The 22,414-nt window shown below is 48.4% G+C and overlaps 1 protein-coding gene across 1 annotated transcript in view; it reads right to left on the bottom strand.

The window, feature by feature from the left end:
* The window catches only part of tesk1b (testis associated actin remodelling kinase 1b), a 37,100-nt gene extending 15,258 nt beyond the window's left edge, over positions 1-21,842 (bottom strand). Inside the window, exons 1-4 of the mRNA XM_088632532.1 lie at positions 21,223-21,842; positions 19,854-20,674; positions 976-1,097; positions 180-228 (exon numbers count right to left, since the gene is read on the bottom strand). Of these exons, the coding sequence (XP_088488658.1) occupies positions 180-228; positions 976-1,097; positions 19,854-20,033 (351 nt within the window). The 5' untranslated portion in view covers positions 20,034-20,674; positions 21,223-21,842. The remainder of the gene's footprint in view (positions 1-179; positions 229-975; positions 1,098-19,853; positions 20,675-21,222) is intronic.
* Positions 21,843-22,414: the final 572 nt, after the last annotated feature.

Raw genomic sequence — 22,414 nt, 5'->3', positions numbered from 1 at the left:
CCATGTAATCTGTAAGCAGCACCAAGTGCAAGTAATCTCCACTACAAACAAGCAAGTGAGCTGTCATGTGTAGTGCTGTCTGACCATATAAAAAGTATTTTTTCGAAGAGCCCTGTTTTACTGCCGTGCAGAGCAGTGACGTGCCCAAGGGAGAGAGGCTGCAGCCCCAAGGACAGTACCTCGGTGAGAGCGTGGAGCTGGCCCTCGTGAACACACACCCCCAGGAACCTGCAGACACAGACGGGGTCAAGAGGAAGAAAGAACAACATTAGTGTGCTGAAGGGCACAGTTCCAAACCATGTCTGCAGCCAGCAGCTACCTTTGCTAGTCAGTGTCCAGAGCTGCCATGCCAGTATGCCAGTGTGTCAGGGAAGGCCCGGGAGAAACTCGGTGCCAGCGAGAAAGCACCAGTGTACGGCCGAGTCAAGGCAAGTCAACATACAACTGTTCTTGCCAAGTTAATTCTTGTAGTTAATTGGATTTTTTAAAGAACTAATAAGACTCAACCAAAACCTTTGTACCCCTAGTGCAGAATGAGCTCTACGTATAAGCCTGGGTCATGCGAACTGTGACTGGGATTCCCAGTACTGAGCGCCACCAGTTCATTTCTGGAGCCTTTCTGAAAACTCACAGATTGACAGAGAGGCGAGTTTTGACATATGAAAAGCACAAATTTGAGACTACAGTCCCAAGAGGAGCTACACAGTGAAAAACTGTTTCAGATTAACATTAGGCAGTTAACCATCAAACTGGTATATTTTAAAATGTTCCGGTGGGGACAGAGATTTTATAGGAGACACACAGATTATTTTCATTGTCAATCAGACTTTAAGGCAGTTAATAGCTGAAATGACCTCAGTAGGTGCCAGGTCAGTAACCAACAGCAGGACTGAAAACACTGTGCTAATGAGGTGGCGTTTAAATCATATCTCAATTATGAGCCCTTCAGAGATGGTCATCGGAGGTCAAGCTGACCTCAGGATGTTGGGGTGGCACAGCCGGTTCATCAGCTGCACCTCCCTCAGCATGTTGGCTCTGTTGCTGGCCAGCTTGTTCATCTTCAGCACCATCACCTGGCCAGTGATCCTGTGCCTGACCTGCAGGGAGAGAACAAGCACAACGTGACTGCACTCCCGCCTTCCGCCTGGCCACGCGCCCCTCACGTCAAGGCGCGGCGGTCTGGAAAGACCATCTGCACTGGCCACAGCTGTATCCTCTCCTTATTAATGCGGTCGCGGAGCTGGAGCTTGTCAGCGTTGAGGAAAAAAGAAACAATTCTGCACATCGCTTCGCAGCAAGCCCGTCTCTTCAATTTGTTATCACTGCCATACATCGGTGTTAAGTGTTACATGATTCTGTCAAGTGCTCTGTGGCAAACAGCTGCAAAGGGAGCTATAGCAAATTGGGTTTGCACGATTCCAACTTCAACTGAAATGAAATGCAAAGATGGGGGTTGAGATAACCCAATATCAAGAACTGTCTGATCCTTCATGCCTCGCATACAATATCTACCACTCTGGCATCCTGCCTCATTAAATCCCACACTACTGAATCCAGATGTTCTAGTCCTGATTATCTTAGGCTGCAAGCAAAGCATGCCAATGTCCTGCTGACCAGCTATTATCTCAAACAGCTAAGAAATTCTACAGAAGATACACATGACCTACCCTCATAAATCCTGTACTACTATATAGCCAGCACTGCCCTCATGGGCTTGCAGCAGACTTCCTGGTACCATGAGCATATACAGTTTGAGATACAGAACTGTGTCTGTCTGGACCTTGAGGATTACATCTTACATCCCATTAGAGTGCTTAGCTTGGTCTCCCTAATTACAAGCACGTACTGCTGCCAGTTTTAAATATCCAATACAACTACCCCAGGACTCTTCAGACAGCAGAACAAATTCAGCCCAGAAGTAAATAAATCAAAGCCCTCTCTCAAGTACATTTTCTAGGGAAGTACAAAGGAACATCTGGGATCATTTAGCCTTCCTGCTTGTCCTGGATCTGGTCCTGCTGGCATCAACAATACATTTAAGCAAAGGTCTGACTGAGGAACGCAGATGCTGCCATGGAGGGACAAAGTCAAACTTCACCGTTGTCGTGAAGTGGCCAAGACGAAGCGTACTGCATCGTCCAGTGTCACCCTTTCTTCCAACATAGAGCTTTCAGGGTGCAGAAAGAAACATCCTTCCCTGGGATCTTACAGGAAGCAGGCTGCAGTACTTCCCAAGATCACTGAGCTCCTAACTGTCCTTTACTTCCTGCTTCTGCTACAGCTACTGTTCTCCCAGCTATGTCAAGAGCTGCTGGAAAGTCACTTCACTCCTACAGTCAGGTTCCATGACAGCAACTTAGAAGCCAGAGTACTGAGATGTTAGTGCTTCACACAACAGGGGAGCAGGAAAATTGGACTGCAATTGTGGACACATTTCTGGGTCTAGATAAAGGCTGTGTATTTACACACACAGCAGAGTGCAGGACCTGCTCCAGCTGCTGCTCACTAAACCTTCAACCAGCAGATCACACCAGTCCTCTCTCCCAGATCACAGACAACCCCGCACCTCTTTAAAGTGACCAGAGCTAGTCAAACTCCCTTATATCAAAGCAATAAATCCAGAAACATTTTGCTTCCACAAAGCATTTCCTTGTTCTATTCCAGGAGATGATGATCACCAAACGAGAGAAATTGAGATGCTTTCTTCTTAAGTACCACACTTTTGTATAAAGCTTCTGTGTAACCACATTGCAAGGAAACATTTGTGTCATGCAGTTCCAACAACAGTTCCCTGTCTGCTGCCCAAAGGCAAGCTGGACTGTAGCCTCTCAGAAAATTTAATAGTCTGAGCATGCAGTCCCACAACTCCCTGCCTGTCATTAGCCCAGGAAAACTGTGCGTTTCAATTGATATACTGTTGAACTTCAATGGACATCACTCCACACAAAAAAACAGACTGATGAGTGCCCACACCCTCTCCTTCCCTGGAAAAGCTAGGCATGCTCTGACATAGTTAGGCCCTCACATTTTTGGCAAGAAGAACCTGAGCCGCACCTCTCTGATCCTTGCAGCCACACATCATCCACGAGTCCCTCTCGCTAACGACACCAGAAACACCCACACCCTGCCAGAGCAGAGACCCCCAGATCCTAGGGTGTAGCGACAACAGAGATCAGGCAGATCCTGGCCCAGTAAGAACACTGCACTCATTCCTTTGCATGCACCAAAGAAACTGCTTTGACCTGGCCAGTCCTGTCCTCATCAGAGCCAGTGCAACAGATCACTCACCCCTGTGCAATATCAGTCCTCTTCCTGCGCCCAGTGAGGTAGCCCTGTATCCTCCTCCAACACACTCACGGGGATGTGTGAACCCACCCCTCTCCACTCAACCCACTATGCTTATGCACTGGTCTCTTCAGACACGAATCAGCTGCTCAACCAGGGAAAATAAGAAATTGGGTAAACAATTAAGCAATTCCTTACACTGGACACTGCACTCGAAGCACTTTACAGGTAATGGGGACTCTGCTCCACCACCACCAATGTGCAGCCCCACCTGGATGATGCGACAGCAGCCACAGTGTGCCAGTACACTCACTACACACCAGTGGGAAGAAGAACAGAGTGATGAAGCCAATTCAAAGTTGGGGATTATTAGGAGGCAATGACTGATAAAGGCCAAGGGGAAATTTGGCCAGGACGCCAGGGTTACTCTTTGAGAAACACTGTGGATTTTTAATGACCACAGAGAGTCAGGACCTCGGTTTTACATCTCATCTGAAGGAAAGTACTTTTTTACAGTATAGTGTGCCAGCTGTGAGTTGCAGGGTGATATAGCTGCTGGCTCTCTCGCCAGGTTGTTTTCTTTCTCCCATTCCCTCTCCTCCCTCCCTCCACACAGGCCCAGCTCCGATCATTTTTCAAAAATCATTCAACACCCCTTCAAATCAGCACAACAGGGATTTTCCCCACTTCAATAAACGTGATTTAACCAGTGGAGTTGTGGGGAACAGTAAACAAACCTTTGGTGTGAGTCAGGATGCCACTGCAAAGAGAGAGAACAGGTAGGAACTGAGCCCCAGAGTCAAGCAAGGACTTGCAGGGAAACCAGGAATTTGATTCCAGGACTGTAGTTGTTTTCTTGGCTCTTTTGTCACATCAGCTCTAGAAATTCTGCTGTGGGGTTTTTATGGAATAAAACATGCAAAAATCCCATTTGTCAGTAAAGGCTTAGTGTCCTAGGGCTGGAGTCATATAACAGAGTCCACCAGTAGGGCTCAGACTCTTACCATCTGACCGTTTGCACTGGAGTTTCCACACCTCTGATGTGATACATGAACAGCACAGTCCCTTGGGAAACTGAGCCCTGTTCACCAGTTTGTATGTCTAAAGAATGCAAATGATGGAAAGACAGTGCTTTTACACACACGAGATGAAATTTAGAAAGACCCTCAAGTACAATGTGCGTGCTGGCATATCATCACTGCTTACAGTAGTGCGGGTATAACCGTTGGTTTTTGAACGCGACTGCCTGAAACACTCTTGAAAGAAAAGGCCATTGACAGATTAAAGAAGTGCTATAACAACCAGTCAAAGTATCACTGTAGCATCACCGCAACTGTGCAAGTGTTTTGAACTACCATGTTTAACAGAACTACTGAGTGCTCTGGTTGTAGACTGTAAGCATCACTGAATACACAAGGGGATCCCACTGCTGCTGCCAATAACAGAGCACACAGGACTGTACGGTCCTGTCACAGCATTCCACACCTGGACCTCGCTGTGCCATTCCTGTACATACTTGGTCCCAGCATGGTGGATACATGCATGTTGGCTGGAACAGAAACACAAAGACTGTGGCATTTTGTCTTCAATACAGTTCAGAGCAATACATAAACAGTAATGACTGTAGTGCTTACCATAGCATACAGTAGTTCATTTTAATTAGCCAGTCTTTCACTTTAGCTTCATCAGCTTTTAAGAGACATTTCTCAAGTGATCCTGGCAATCTAATAACGGAATTAACAGATAAAGAGCTATGCTTTCACTGTTCTCTCCCTAAAACACCGAGAGGCAGGAATAAAATCAGTGCGTCTGTGACGTCTCCAAGGTCAAGTCTGCTTGTGTGACTGAACATGAAGAGCACCCCCACCCCCCACCTTCCTCTTCACTGCTGAGTTGGTCTATTGAGCCGAGCTTGGTTTAGGAAATGACCTGGAGGACAGGTCAGGCTCAAGCTCCGTGTTAGGTGAACTAGCAGGACTAACAGCAGCATCAATGAACCATGAATAACTGAAAATGGCAACTTGACTTGCAAGACCCAAGCGACAAACAGTAACATAAAATTCCGCACAGCATTTAGAATAGCTGCCCAAAACAATAACTAATCACACGCAACACCACCCGAATCCACAGTGCAGGGTGACAAGAGTTCAAAGCAGTGCAGCAATGGAGTTAATAAGGTCTCAAATGATTTCAGTCAGCATGAACCCACAAGATACCTTAACTGCCTTTCTGAACAACAGTACCAGCTCCGACACTAAGTCTTGCGGGAACCAGTGCCAACAGGGCACAGCTAGTGACCAAGTTCCCTCGGCTGCACAAGCCCAGTCACCGGGCTAGTGCAGGCTAGTCTGCACCCTAGCGCACCAGTAGTGGGGTAACCAAGTCGTTCATGCTCAGCCCTGGAAAGATGCAGAGGAACAGAGGGGGAACATGCACTCCCATCCATTCTGTGACGCGTCAACTCTAGCAGAGCGCCACAAGTCAGGACTTGGACTGCATTCATATTGGCGGAGTGTGGTCAGATATGAAGCAAGAACAGATACTGAAGTATTGGTTGGTGATGAAATACTGACAGAGAAATAACGCTTAGATCAGATCTTTGTTCCCTTTCTGAAGATGACAACGGAAATGAGAGACGGCAACAGGGCCCCACGCTTGCACATGAGGATTTTACACTTTTTTAATGTTTTACTGTACTTCAACTTTTAAACTATTAAAGTGTGAAGGAGAGGGATAACCAAGTCCATTTTTATCACAAGTTCTTCAAATCCTCCTCTAGAAGCTCACCAGAGGACATCTTGTTTACTTCTGGCGTCAGCTTCAACAACCTGGCTGAGTAATTTGATCATTACTGTACTCTTCTATGTACTTTTGAAATTGTTACAAAATCCCTGCAGACAATTCCTTTCTAACAAGGGCAAGCAGTTGCAGCAGCTAGGCAGGCAGGCATGTGCACTCTTGAACAGCAGCCATGGAGCAGTAGTCTAACCACCAGCCAGCACTTTGCACACTAGGACGACCACAACCAGCCCAGATTTTATTATTCCACTAAGTCAGGTGAGGAATCACCAGATGAATTCTCGTACAGTACAAGCCAAGTCAGCCACACGGAAGATCCCATCAGGTGTCAATGCACTGACTACTAGCGAGGTGAATCTGAGAATCACACCAAGAAATGGTTTCAGCCTTATTGGAAAACTTTTTTCTTCCTATAGCTTGCTAGATTTTTTTCCCTTTTTGCCTGGAACTGCATGGCTGTTTCTCGAAGTCAGTCCCACCTGGAGATCTCCTCTCCACCCTTGTCCTGCTACCAGCCAGAGTGTGGGAGTGGGAGTGGGAGTGTCTCAGGCTTAATGCACTGCACTGTAACGAGGAACTATGTCCTGGTGACTGATGACTCCCTGCTCGTTAATGCAGTGAGCGGGCTACCCCTCGAGGCCCAACCCTCATCAGTAGCAGTGGCAATACCGATCTCTACACACCACTGTGGAGCAGGTGTTCACTAGGCAGCCAGGCCAGGAAAATCAGCAGTAGAGTTTCCATCCAACACAGGAGATAAGGGGAAATACACACCATCCATTCTGACTATATGGAAACCCAGTCTGCAATACAGAGGACAATGGAACATTATCAGTATAAGTAATAAGGGGCTGTCAAGGGCAGGTCTTCTTAAGCACTTCTACCAGTGAACCCATGTACCAATCCAGCTTAATAAAGTAATCAAAACCTACTTTTTTGTCTAATGCATTTTTAAAAACTGAATACGCTACAAAATTAACACCATATTATTACATTTTCCAATGCTATAGTGTTCTTTATGTCTGAATGTTGGAATTTGGAAATACACTAAAGCACTTTGTAGAACAAAGTGCATGCAAGGCAAAACATTATTAAGCTATATTTTTATCTAAAGCTGTTTTTTCAAAGCGACTAAGCCCATAAGAGGAACTGCTACACCACAAAGTAAATAAGCATGACATGGGTGTTTGTGTTACTTCATCATGTGAAGTAAAAAAAAAATGATCTCAATGATTTAGAATGTTTGTCCTGCATTGCAAGAGAGCATACTGGTTTTTGAATCTTGTGACACAAAGTATTAAGGTTTTAACTAACTCATATATACAAGAACAGTGTCAAAATGATACAGTTAACTAATTGTTTCACACGGTAAACTAAAATAGAATAGAAAAAGAATTTCCAATAATTTGCCACTGGACTTGTGCACCAGTTACTGAAGTAAGATTGAGTGAATATTACAGGACCCATGTTCGTGAGGTTTCTCATGCTCCTGGATGTGTTTGCACATACAGCTCTGTTAAAGAGAGAATGACTATCATTGCAGTCTGTTTATTTACAGTTTTTAGATTGTCCCACACAGCTTCACTTTGCATTTCTGTCCAACTGAATGCTGTTCTCTTGTACTTAAGCCTTCTGTTTAAACACAGCTATACTCAAATGACTCTAACTCCCCTCATTACAAGGAGTGATGCTAGAACTTAATTTCCTTGGGTTTCACTTTCAGACTGGAAACAGTCTGATTGATACTTCAGACTCACTCAGGAATGTCATATCTCAATCATCTTGAACTTACAAATACTGTAGCTTCCCTTAACCTGGGAGAATAAACATTTCTTCAGTGAGAGTCTGGAAACTGTTTATTGGAGCAGGACAAACAGTCACCTCTGTGTTTGTTCAGCAACATCCTTCATTGTGCACACAGGCAACTCAGTGTGTGTATGACTGTACGTGTGCGTGCTTAGTGTCCTAGGGCAATGTGTATTTTTAGCTTCTCTCCTCCAAAGCCAGGCTCTCTGCACTAATAGGCTTTCTGGCTTTCCCACCATTCCCCTGATCTGCATTACAGCAGTATTCAGGCCACTGAGCCTCTGACCTCACAGACCACATGCCTACAGAGCACACCTGCCATTGCATCATTTCATCCCGTCAATCTGTATCCCCCTTGTCTATGTGCACACCCCACAAACGGTCTGTCTCAATTACAGGTCTCCACCAGGCCCACTGGCCTGAAGCTCGCATCCCCTTTCCCCTGGTGATCTTTCCCCTGGTGATCTTCCCCTGGTGATCTTCCCCTGGTGATCTTCCCCTGGTGATCTTCCCCTGGTGATCTTCCCCTGGTGATCTTCCCCTGGTGATCTTCCCCTGGTGATCTTCCCCTGGTGATCTTCCCCTGGTGATCTTCCCCTGGTGATCTTCCCCTGTGGGCCAGCTCTGAGTGAGTGTTCCACTGGCTAATTTGACCCATGAAACTCCAGCCCCAGAACCCATCCGGTACTGGCTCGGTGTGAAGGGGGCCAAAGGGGGGTGTTAACATTTTGAGCATCGTGCTGCATCAGATAGAGCACAGGACAGAAAGAAAGAACACTGCTCAGCCCATGTGCCACTGGTATGCTGGAGTAGTACAGGCACTTGAGACCGTTCGAGTCGGGGGTCTTCGATCCAAAATGAAACCAATTCTCCGTTCAGTCCAGAATTAACAATCAAGTGAATGTGAGCGGCTCAGCAGCACTGTTTCGTGGAAGAGGGGGTGGCCGTCATGCACCACCGATTCAGGGAACGCAGTGGTAAGTCCTGACCTGTGCCACTCAGTCTCAGGTACAGTAGGTTCCGGGGCGGTTCAGCTCGGTAGATCCTCAGCCCAACACACACTCCGTGGCACACTCAAGGGATGGGAGACCCTGGGATCGAGGAAAAGGCTGGCCAACATCCTGTAACGATCCTCATCACTAGCCTGTAAGGAGCATCCAGGGGAGATGGCACTACATCACACTCTTCAGTGACTACCAGCCCAATTCCAACCATCAGGACTGCAGGAGAGAAATACTTATCCCGCTGGCCAGACCATACCACCAGAGTTACAAAACCTCCTTCAAGTGCAGAAGCACCGTTCCTTTAAAAAATATTGAAAGTAGAACTGAAACAATGCAAAGCCAATTAAAAACATCTAGATGAGATAAGTTCACTTTTCTGGCCATATTCATTTTCTTGTATTAGGAATTTGTCTTTTCACATACCTCAACTTGCTCTCCCTGAGACACACAGACAGGGAGAGAAGCTTGGGGTCAGAGCACAGGGTCACCCATTTATACAACACCCCTGGAGCAGTTGGGGTTAAGGACCTTGCTCAGGGGCCCAATGGAGTAGGATTCCTCTGCTGGCTGCGGAATACGAAACGGCAACCTTCCAGCCGCAGGCACAGACCCTTAGCCACAGAGCCACTGAACCGCCCCAAAGGACCCAAAAGAAAGAATACTGTAGTTTTGAGAAGCCAAACATCTTGGCTGCACTTTCTGTCTCTCGGCACCGACATGAGCAGTGCTGTGAGACTACATCCCCATTCCACACTCTGGCTTTACAGAACGCTAGTAAGACCTCACTTAATTGGGTTTCAGTTTCAGTCACCACACCACAGACAGGCTATTACAGCCAGCCTGGGCACAGTCATATAGAGATGGGTAAAAGGAGGTAAACCTCCACGATCCAGACAGAGGCGATTGAGAAGAGGTATTTACATAAATAACAGAAGAGCCCAAGGGGTAAAGACAGGGTTAACCAAGGGAACTGCTTCACACTGGGAAGTGAAAAAAGGACATGGTGTCTCAAACTGAAGCTGAAGAGGAGCTCATGAAAGATGTACAGTAGGAAGCTTGTCTTTACACAAGGCATTGTGAGTGTCTGGAACAGGCTTCCCACACAGGTGACTGAAGTCCAAACTCTGGGCACCTTCAGGGAATAGCTGGATGAACCTTTATATTCACTTCGCTATTTAATGACTAAACTAGCAAGAGGGGCTGAAGGGCCTCTTCTCATCTGTAGCTTTTCAGAAGTTCTTTCTGGCATTTATCAGTCAGTTCTGCACTGGGGACTGCTGCTACTCTACCGTACAGACAGCTGTATTTCTGCAGCCCAGGGACTGGGCTCTGCTGCACCCACACACATTCGTCAATCCGGCAGACAGCCTACAGAAAGGTGATCAACTGCTCACATCACTGTGGAGGAAGGTAAAGTGGATTTTAAAACGGGAAAAGAAGTTGTTTTAAAAGCCTGGTGCCTGGTGAAGCACTGCAATAGCAGTGGGAGCCAACGAGGAAACCAGGGTCACAGTCCATCAGGGATCAAAACTCTTCTCCTAACGAGCTTCACTCATGACCTTCAGTTCGGTCTGACAAGACCCAGATTAAATCAAAGCAAGAACCCAAACTAACCACCAGTCATAGTTCCAGCCTGTGATGGTTCATCAAATTCCCAATGAACAGAGTCACAACGCCTCTGGCAAACACTCAGAGTAAAAAAAAAAACGCTTTTTCAAGCAGCATGCTCATTTGCAAGTGGCAAGAGAGTAGCATATATACAGTATGTACAAAAGCCCTTAGACTGAAACAGCTGGGGCCAACATTTGTTTAAAAACGTGAAATCGTCACTCAAGTTTGCCCAGAGGGATATTTACAAAGAACCCGAGTGCTCTTGAGTCCCGGAATGAGCCGGGTAGCTGGCTCATGAAAAGTGAAGGCCGAACAGCAGCTGGGTTTCCTAAACTGAGCAGGCAGCAGGCGGAGACTCGCACTGGCACACGGAAAACAGCCTGGCCTTATCAGTGCCGAGAAGGAAAATAAAGCTTATCAATGGGGAACTAGCTTGCTGTCAACTGATTAATGGCCCGGTTTCTCCCATATAACTGCCAACAGAAACAGAGCACAGTGCCACCCCCCACCCCCCTGCCCTCATACAGGCTGTCCAGGGAGGGAGCAGGGAAAGGCTGGCGGGTTATACTGTATACAAGAAGAGGGCATTTGGTTCCTACGAGCTTACGAAGGCTAGAATGTCACCCTTCTTCCAGCGGCTTCTTCACTGTGGCAAGCAGTGCCAGACACCCACAGACAGAGTCAAGGTGCCCAGACTGCACAATGCTGACGGAGGTAGTCAGGCCTCTACTGTAGCACACCTCTCCGTCTGACTCGTTTGGCTAGGGATCCCCTTCAGAAAAGACCCCAGCCTGGCCAGCGCATGCACGCACACCCGAAGCTGGATTGTATCAGGAATCTAGTTGGAGCAAAAACAGAGTCCTACCCATCCAGCCTCACGCTGAGCTGAACTTTCCTCCAGCTCTTTGTCCAGCTATCACCCAGCTGTATCACAAGCAAACAGTGACAGGATGATAGCCGCATACCTGAGCTGCCCTGTACCTGGAGCCATCACAGCTCTGCCTTCTCCCTGTGCACTGCAGAATGATCTCCTATAAAGGTACAGATTTAGCTGGTGACTTTTCAGTATTATAACTAATTGCAGCCATATCACTCTGCAACTCAAAACTGGCAACCCACTGAGGCTCAGCAGGTGTGAGCCTGGTCAGTACCTAGATGGGAGACCTCCTGGGAAAAACCTAGAAGAGGTGCTGCTGGAAGAGGTGTTAGTGGGTCCAGCAGGGGGCACGCACCCTGCGGTCTATGTGGGTCCTAATGCCCCAGTATAGTGATGGAGACACTATACTGTAAAAAGGCTCCATCCTTCGGATGAGACGTAAAACCGAGGTCCTGACTTTCTGTGGTCATTAAAAGTCCAGGGCGTTTCTTGAAAAGAGTAGGGGTGTAACCCCGGCGTCCTGGCCAAATTTCCCATTGGCCCTTACCAATCATGGCCTCCTAATAAACCCCATTTATGAATTGGCTTCATTACTCTGTTCTCCTCCCCACTGATAGCTGGTGTGTGGTGAGCGTTCTGGCGCACTATGGCTGCCGTCGCATCATCCAGGTGGGTGCTGCACATTGGTGGTGGTGGAGGGGAGTCCCAGTTACCTGTAAAGCGCTTTGAGTGTCCAGAAAAGCGCTATATAAGTGTAAGCAATTATTATAATTAATTGCATGAGCAAAAGAGGCCCGTTTACAGTAGCAATTATTTTCTCCCATGTTAAGTGAAATTAACTCCTACTACAGGCTGCTGTCCCACTCCAGTCCTCCTGGACCACTGCTCTCAGAGCCCAGGGACAAGGCCTGTTTGCTGACCAGCCCAGCACTCTGGACAGACCCAGCCCCTCTAGCTGACCCCAAGTCTGATGGGCTATTAGCACTGCACCAGAAAGGCTCCAGGACAGAAGCCTGTTTCCCCTCCTCTCCTGTCCTGTGCTGTGCTTGGATGAGGTGGGAGTGCAGCATTTACAACCCAAGCTCGAAAAGCTTGCATAAGGTCCTGTCAGATCCAGCACCTCTCTCCGCATTACTGACGGCAAGCCTTAACTTGAGTTGAATGGAAGAAGAAAACACAACAAAAAGTTTTGCTTTAAGCCCAATATTCAAGTCAGGACTCGCCCCCGTGTCCTAACCCACACACTACAGAGACTAATCCGCCCTCATCAACACCCAGGCCAGCCACACAGCACTGCCCCCAGCTCACTGCACCACCTCCACCAGCCGTCTCTTTCCATCACTTCTTCTTCCCTTCTCCAGGACCCTGGGGGACCATGCAGAGTACGAGCCAAAGGCCAATGAACAGGCTGACAGCACACAGAACAGCCTGGCCTAGACTGCATCGCAGCGCTGTCCAACTGAAGGACCTGCTGTCTGCCTGTCCACACTGCTCACTGCATGGCCTGCATCACAGATCCATCCACTGAGGAACCTGCTATCTGTCTGTCCACACAGTTCACACTGCTCACAGCACGGCCTGCATCACAGCTCCATCCACTGAGGGACCTGCTGTCTGCCTGTCCACACTGCTCACTGCATGGCCTGCATCACAGATCCATCCACTGAGGAACCTGCTATCTGTCTGTCCACACAGTTCACACTGCTCACAGCACGGCCTGCATCACAGCTCCATCCACTGAGGGACCTGCTGTCTGCCTGTCCACACTGCTCACTGCACAGCCTGCATCACAGATCTGTCCACAGAGGGACCTGCTATCTGCCTGACCACACCGCTCACAGCACAGCCTGCATCACGGATCCGTCCACTGAGGGACCTGCTGTCTGCCTGTCCACACTGCTCACTGCACAGCCTGCATCACAGATCTGTCCACAGAGGGACCTGCTGTCTGCCTGACCACACCACTCACAGCACAGCCTGCATCACGGATCTGTCCACTGAGGGAGCTGCTGTCTGCCTGTCCACACTGCTCACAGCACAGCCTGCATCACGGATCTGTCCACTGAGGGACCTGCTGTCTGTCTGTCCAAACTGGTCACAGCACAGCCTGCATTCAGGATCCGTCCACTGAGGGACCTGTCCACACTGCTCACAGCACAGCCTGCATCACGGACCTGCATCACAGATCTGTCCACTGAGGGACCTGCTGTCTGCCAGTCCACCCTGCTCACAGCACAGCATGCATCACGGATCTGGCCACTGAGGGACCTGCTGTCTGCCTGACCACACCACTCACAGCACAGCCTGCATCACTGATCCGTCCACTGAGGGACCTGCTGTCTGCCTGTCCACACTGCTCACTGCACAGCCTGCATCACAGATCTGTCCACAGAGGGACCTGCTGTCTGCCTGACCACACCACTCACAGCACAGCCTGCATCACAGATCTGTCCACTGAGGGAGCTGCTGTCTGCCTGTCCACACTGCTCACAGCACAGCCTGCATCACGGATCTGTCCACTGAGGGACCTGCTGTCTGTCTGTCCAAACTGGTCACAGCACAGCCTGCATTCAGGATCCGTCCACTGAGGGACCTGTCCACACTGCTCACAGCACAGCCTGCATCACGGACCTGCATCACAGATCTGTCCACTGAGGGACCTGCTGTCTGCCAGTCCACCCTGCTCACAGCACAGCATGCATCACGGATCTGGCCACTGAGGGACCTGCTGTCTGTCCTCAGAGCTCACTGACTGGCAATTTCTATAGAAACAAATACTTTTCTAGCTGACTAAACTGTGCTGGAACAGTGCCTGGATGGGGCCCACCACATTTTGCTCTAAATAGCAGTATGTTTTAACCGTGGGAATTAGAAAGACCACAACATTAAGAGCGACGCGAGACAGAATTAACTAATAATCTTGTTCAATCTGGCTTTACAAGATTTTGTTTTACACTGGGGGGAAAAAACAGATGCTCACGATTTCACAAGCAGACTCAATACAAAGAAGTAAAAGGGTGGTTATCATTAAGAACTGGGTCCCATATATTAATGGTGATGACAACCCCAGCAGCTTTGTTTTTCATAATGCTGTCAATATGATCCACCTCTTGTCTCTGACAACACGAGGAAAAGACTCATCCACCAATCCAGTGCTTTTAGTTTTGCAATCACAATAATGCAGAGAGAGCATGGCGCCAGGTCAGCATCCAGGCCAGGTACTCAATTTGACCTGGTCATCTGCATCTCCAGGACAGAGAGGAGCTGCTTGACTATCCCCCTGAAGCCAGTGTCTTGCTAGACCAGGTCAAGCAAAGCTCAGACAGAACGAACCGCTGGTCTGTGAGACAGGACTGCACCAGGTTGTTCACGTCTTCGATATTCCCATCATCCAGCGGGGAGCAACAGTCCATCCAGGCCCCCCGATCGACCGGAATGCGACGCAGCAGAGCCAGACTCCAGGATCCAGACAGCAATCGGAGTGCAGCATAGCCACAGCTCACACAAACCTTCACCAGCTGATGGGCAGGCAGGGAGGCCCGAATTTTCAGCCACAGCTGCCATCAGTTGTGATGTCTACCTGCACTGCTCTCAGATAATAAATATGCCCCCAGGGGAGAACATTAGTTCCTACCTGCAGGTTCACATTACATGGGCACCTGTTTTTATTAATTTGAGTACAAATAAAAACAATGCATGTTAGCAAACAACCCAACGAGTTGGATGGGTTTGCAACCTGTCGTATGTTCTTGCAGAAGCCTGCTATCCGTTACCGTAATTAAGGCTGGATCTGTCCGACAGCTATCGTGCAGGTGTACTGAAGTCTGGGCTGGTTCATTACAATAAAGAGCTACACTTCCTCCCCACCATTCACAAACGCTCACATATTGAGTTCTATAAGGTATGGATATTAATTTTTCCAAGAAACTGTGAACACAGCTGATATGACACGCCACTCTTTCAGAGGAGACTCAGCACAGCCAGACCCTGGTGTGGCCTCAGAGGGCAAGAGTCTCTGCATCTCAGCCCAGTGAAGAGGACTAAGAGCATACTGTAAGTGTTATCTTATCTGCAAAACCCATCGCTGTTAAGTACAACAGGCAAGACAAGCTCGGGCAGGCCTCAGTGAGACTCCCAGACAGACGCCAACCCAGAGCTGGCTGGTGACAAACTGTTTGGCTTCTGACGTCATCCGAGTTGCCAAAGAAGCAAAGACGGAAGCCTGAACAGGACCGTATTTATTAGTTTCCTACAGATTTAACAGTTCGCTTCTTGGAAACTGCAGATGCTTAATAATGCAATTTGCAGTCTAATCTTCGGTTGGATGCACAGTATGACAGACCCAGGTGTGGCTGTTGTGCCTGTCCCTCCTACAGAAGCAGTTCCTCTGTCAGAAGAGGACATCATGGCCCAGCTCGACGTCTCTAGAGAATGCAGACGCAGGCTGTGTTTGTGAGACACAGCCAGCGAGCCCAGCACCAGTGTTAAAAGCTCGGAGCAGGCAGTCCAGATATCACCTTCCCAGCAGTTCTCCTCAGCGATCTGCTTCGGGCTCAAGGTCGCACTCAGAACACAGTGGACTGCTCCACTTCCTGTGCGAGGGGGGAGGGGAACTCACTTCCTGCTGAACTGCCCAGTCTCAGGAAGCAACACAGTGGGTCAGCTTTTCACACTGCTGCTCCTTCACACATTGTCTAGTCCAGAGCCAGAGCTCAGGCCGGTTTCTATGGTATTAAGTTGTCACCTTGCTCAGGGGTGCAGCAGACGTGGCTGTAGTGCAGACTTGAACCAACAGACGCACTGTCACAAGCCCAGAGCCCTAACCACACCCCACCGCCACCACAAATCTGCACATCTCGCCCTTGCAAATAAACACATTCCTGCCATTTCGTATAGAACTATAGCCCAAGACTGAATTACCTTTCATGCTAGCTGAGCTTAGGAGAACAGTAGCACAGGATGAAGCTCACATCACCAGTTAGCTTCCACAGTACCCCTGAGCACCAGTGTGCAAAGTGAGAGCTGTCTGGCACAGAGCTCACCCCCAGCACAGGAAAAGGAGGCAGGGCTCCTAGAGATCTTACTGCGAGCTGGGAAACAGTTTGCTAGAGTCATATCCCTGCACAGGAACCAGTGGTTCCCAAATCCAGAGAGATTTTAAAGGGAATTAGTAAGGTTGACTACAATGGGTATTGCAGGTTTATTTCAGCAAGTAGAACATAATGACATATGTGGGTACTAATCCAGCTCTACAACGGTTATTAGGAAATGTTATTAGGAAATTAAATTAGCAAATTCACGAGCAGAATTGCAAGCAGACAGACAAAATACAAGTCTCCACGTGAATCTCACTAACAAGAGCAGACCAGCCCTATGCTCAGCACCAGTGAGCAGAGATCTTACTCAACACTGGGCTCAACTGAGCACCGCAGAGCCCTCATTGTGGTACCTTGTCCTCCTGACTTCCAGGCCAGCAGGCTGACCACAGTAATGGACACGATGGCTGCTGTGTGCTCCACTGCAGATAGGAACTCTCAAAACCCTTGTCAAAATAAATAGCCTCTCTACAGATTTGTCTTTACATTGTATCTCCTTACCTTCCCTGGTACTGAAAAATCTAGCAGATAGAACTCGAGCACCATGGTGTATGTCCAACATACACTAACAGGACACGCATAGCCAGTTCATCATTGCAAACGAAAATGATTTATGATAAATTCAGTGCTATGATGTGTACTTTATTTAACACGCAGCATGGCCCATGTCTTAGCACATACAATACAAATAGTTACCCTGTTCTCAAGACTAAGGAAAGATATCCTTGAATGGTTGGAGCTGAGTGTTTCACATTCTTGTTTACGGTTACTGAGAAAGCTTCCGTCTTTAATTTGCCAACTTATCTCGGTCTCATTTTACAACAAACGAGTTCTAACACATTCCTTTCACTTCTGACACCAGCCATGCCAGAACACTCGGCAGACCCCGGCAGACCCGAGACTGGTATTAAAGCTACAAGCCCGCTGACACTGCGCACAACCCTTCCAATGTGCACACAGAGCTATACATTTGAACATGCATTCTAAGACACCCAGCAAGCACTGATCATGGAGACAGTTACAGACAAACAGCACAACGTGCTCAGATGGAGTACAAATGCCCACCATCCTAATTTAACAGCTCAAGCCCTCCGTCGGAATGAGTTAATAACGGATACAGATACTCTGGGCACCCTGGGGTTTGGGCAACAGTGCAGCTGGCACTGCCACATGCTTTGTGAGGTGGGGGGGGGGGACTTCAGGGTCTGTAACTGTTCAGCATCCAGGAGCACATAAGTGACTCCTGACTGTATACACAGTGCTGGAAAATACAAAGACGGATGGCACAAGATCAACTCACTTAAAAAAACACAGCACAGAACGACAATTAAGCTGGGTCAGGTGAGACCTTACTAGCATTCATAATTACTGCTTTGCATTACCCTGAACTCAAGTGTAAGTAATCAGGAGTGCTAGGCTATGATTATGCAGAGTTTGTCCTTTGTTGTTTGTACAGTCAGCTCCAAATGCCACACTAACAATGCTGCTGTAATTGTCATTCTCCACAAACACTTTGATAGGACATGGATCACATGTAGTTATCAAATTAAATTCTGAAACAAATGAGGATAGGAAACAGAGCTGTAATTTGTCTGCAATATGAATGATAGCAGATAATCACAGCAAAGGAGGTGACCTAATATCATGGCAGCATCTAAGCAGATTTGCTTAATTGTGGTGATAATTACAACACCCAAACTGTAATTGACTGTGGGTCTGCCTTGTGGGAAGACAGGAGCTGGCAGGGAGCTGTGATGCACCAGGAGAGCTCACTACTCCCCACTCAGTAGAGAAGGCCAGGGCTCACCTCCAGCAGGGCCATCCCATACCCAGCAGATTGTCAGTCTGCTGAAGCTGTGGGGCCTGTTCCCAAACCAACAAACCCCTTTTAATTCAGTTAGACACGCAGCTGTATCTGTTTCAGCTTTCATTAGCTGGAGGGTCCTGAGCAAGGCATACTGATGAGCCAAGGAACTGGGGTCTCTTATGCCAGAAAAAAAAAGACAATGATTAGGACTCCCACTGGCCAAGGTATCTACCTGGTGCTGTCTTCTGTAGAAGCGAGTTATGTTAAAACGGACTTTACTGAATTCTGCTAAATCCATAATAATAATAATAATAATAATAATTGCTTACACTTATATAGCGCTTTTCTGGACACTCCAGTCAAAGCGCTTTACAGGTAATGGGGACTCCCCTCCACCACCACCAATGTGCAGCCCCACCTGGATGATGCGACGGCAGCCATAGTGTGACAGAACGCCCACCACACATCAGCTATCAGTGGGGAGGAGATCAGAGTAATGAAGCCAATTCATAGATGGGGATTATTAGGAGGCCATGATTGGTAAGGGCCAACGGGAATTTGGCCAGGACACCGGGGTTACACCCCTACTCTTTTCGAGAAACGCCCTGGGATTTTTAATGACCACAGAGAGTCAGGACCTCGGTTTTACGTCTCATCCGAAGGACGGCACCTGTTTACAGTGTAGTGTCCCCATCACTATACTGGGGCATTAGGACCCACGTGGACCACAGGGTGAGCACCCCCTGCTGGCCCCACTAACACCTCTTCCAGTAGCAACCTTTTTTCCCAGGAGGTCTACCATCCAGGTACTGACCAGGCTCACACCTGCTTAGCTTCAGTGGGTTGCCAGTTGTGAGTTGCAGGGTGATATGGCTGCTGGGAATAGTTTGTGAAAACAGTCTGCAACTTGTAAAATCCTACAAATGGCTCAAACGGTTGTCATATACAGTACATAGGTGTACTAGACGCACATCACTGGTCTCCGTGATAGAAAGTTTCTCCCACAGTACTCCGCCGTCTGTTTAGCCCTGGGGCCACGCGATAATTTCCGTCAAGGTGAGCACCTTACCGAGGTCACGGGACAGCGGCTCCGAGCTCGGCGCTCGCTGCTGATCAGCCCAGCTGGCTCTTTGCGTTAAAGCTCGCCATGAGGTCAGATCTGCTGTATTAGCACAAATAACACATCCCCACTTGCAGAACCCAGAGCAAGATTCATCGCAAAGAACTTAGCTGAACCGCCTGTCAACTCATTGCCGAGGGATCACACACTGTACTCCGGTAAATAAGTTATCGAACTATAGAACAAGCGGTCTAATTTAAAGTGAATTAAAATGCCCCACATTTCATTAAGGGTAACAACGGTACACAAAGGTCTCAATTCAAACGTCTGAACTCATCGCCAAGGTTCTCCAGCAAACTGAAAGATAAGCAGGCCGACAGTGAGGATTGGAAGAAGCGAGTGGGCTGAGGTTTAAACGAGACGGGTGAACAGGTGCAAGTACAGTACTGTACGTCCATACCCGGACAGGACGCACTCAGGCTAAAGCGGTCAGAAAGACCAGTCTTACCTTGAACACGTCCGAGAAGAAGCCGGAGCCAATCTTCTCACAGTAGAAGTCATCGATGCGGGCCAGGCTGGATACGGCGCTTCTAAGAGCCCGGTACGAAGAAGGTCGGAGCCGGTTCGGCCCGGCCGCCCCAATGACTGAGGGATCACTGGACTCCTGGTCCGGCTCGGCCCGGTCCATGTTGTTAATCCCACAGCAAACGCTTATCTTTAAAATCCTTTCAGCAGCGTTTACATCTCCCTTTACTTCACCGCACGACACCAGCGTTTCCCTAACGAATAATGTACTCCCAGGACAGAGCAGTCAAGACACCCGAATATTAACCCAGGGTCACAATTCTCTCCCGCTCCGTCTGTTACACAGGAAAAAGCAGCACGACTACCACGCCAGTGACTTTAAACCGATCTACTGAAATGATGCACACAGACAGCGAGCGCAGCAAATCCGTGGCAGGCTGTGTCCTGTACATTCCCCAAGTCTTTTTAAAAGGTCGCAGCATTCTCCTTCAGAAAAACAGAAGAAACCTCCATGCAGCGGTGCCGTCTCTCCGAGTGGCTTCGTGTACGTGTTTTAGTGTGACAGCGACCCCCCTCCTCTCCTCCAGGTGTGCCTGGAGATGATGTCCCCGCACACGCCGGGCCTCCCCAGTCAGACAGCCGCACACACGAGCAGGAGCCTGCCTCCTGCCTCAGAGCGGGACACGGGGACGAAGCAGGGCTGCTAGCCGTCAGCAGTGGAGCGCTCCTACAGCGTGCGCCCTGCCTCCCTTCCTCGCACCGCAGGCACAATCTCGGTGGCTGAAGGAATCCCCTCTCCGGCAGCTGCGACAGAGAAAATGGAGCTCCGCTGTAGTTATTTGCATGTTTATCTGTGCTCAGCTCTTGTAGCAGGTCACGGGTAAAGCGCTCTGCAAAGATAGCATCGCCGCTTAAACCGCAGTTTGCATAGCTACAGCACCCTCTTAAATGAGCGCTGATCACACATCTAGTGCAGAACCGTCAGCTAAACCACATCATCCACCATATTAATGAGGCGCTCACTTGCTATCGATTGACCGATCAATAACCAGTGTGTCTAAGTCTTTGGTAGCAGCCTGAGCAGGAGGAAGGGGAAGAAGGCTGCGTTTTACAATAGGGGGATCTACAAAACGTCCCCTACAGCTCTACAGCGAACACCGAATTATAATTCATATTCGCACAGCCGCCACGGCTCAGAAGACTTCATTCGCCTGCCTGCTTCCAGCGCACCAAGCCTGTAGCTGAATTGCATGCGAACTAATTAATCGCTGCTTCCAAGAAGAAAACAGAGCCATTGTTCACGAAACTGCGGTAACCAGGCTCCTGTCCGAAAGGAGACGAGAGGTACTTACCTGCCGAGGTAAGTCTGCAGGTGCGGATCCGCAGCGCTAAACAACAAGCGGCTCAGCTCCGAATCTCCGTCTTACTCCGCCGGGGTTCTTAGTATTTTTAATGAAACAGTCCTGCACACCACTGAGTCTCATCCCCCCCGGTGCCGGTGTAATTACTTCTCTCCCGGTGTCTCCCTCTTCTCTTTCGGCCTGTATGCCTCGCCGTGCGCGTGAGGCTGCTGGTCCTTATTGGAGGAGCGGCGCCGGGGCGGGACCAGCGAAACCAGCCGCAGCTCCACCTGCTGGGGCGCGAAGCCTAGAAACCCAGTGCGTCTGCTCGCCACACCGGTGACTACTGTACCACTGATCTGCATCTATGTGCCTTTCCTCAATAGGACAATAAATAGACGGTTCCACATTATATATACGGCATACAGTATACCCTAAAAAGGCGCTGTACTTCGGATGAGACGTAAAACGGAGGTCCTGACTCCGTGGTCCTTAAAAATTCCAGGCTGTTTCTCAAAAAGAGTAGGGGTGTAACCCTGGCGTCCTGGCCAAATTTCCCATTGGCCTTTATCAATCATGGCCTCCTAATAATCCCCATCTATGAATTGGCTTCATTACTCTGTTCCTCCTCCCCACTGATAGCTGATGTGTTGTGAGCGTTCTGGCATCATCCAGGTGGGGCTACACATTGGTGGTGGTGAAGGGGAGTCCCCATTACCTGTAAAGTGCTTTGAGTGGAGTGTCCAGAAAAGCGCTGTATAAGTGTAAGCAATTATTATTATCACACAACATAGTAACATTTCTGTTTCACACTGTTAGTGAACACAACACACTAACACAATGACACTGTATCACAACACACACCAAATCCTTATAATATATCATATTATTAGTGAAAACAATTAACAGAAAGACATTATCACAACACAACAATCCTTACACTGTATCATACTGTTAGTGAACATAAAACACTAACACAATGACATTGTATCACAACACACAACATAAGTAACAATCTTTACACTGTATCACACTGTTAGAGAACTCTGCCTGCCGTGATACAGTATCACTGCAAGGCTTCCTGTGAGATACCAAGGTGCTGTATGAATCTGAAGCACAGAAGAAGTCAAAAGATCTTATCTGATTTGTGATCTTGTATGAAATGAATATCATAAATGAAACACATTTTCAACAGAAATCATAT

Source organism: Lepisosteus platostomus, chromosome 1 (genome assembly GCF_059453375.1).
Source record: "Lepisosteus platostomus isolate fLepPlt1 chromosome 1, fLepPlt1.hap1, whole genome shotgun sequence".
Lineage (NCBI taxonomy): Eukaryota > Metazoa > Chordata > Actinopteri > Semionotiformes > Lepisosteidae > Lepisosteus > Lepisosteus platostomus.
The sequence above is the reverse complement of the archived record's forward strand: the minus strand, read 5'-3'. Positions and strand labels throughout refer to the sequence as shown.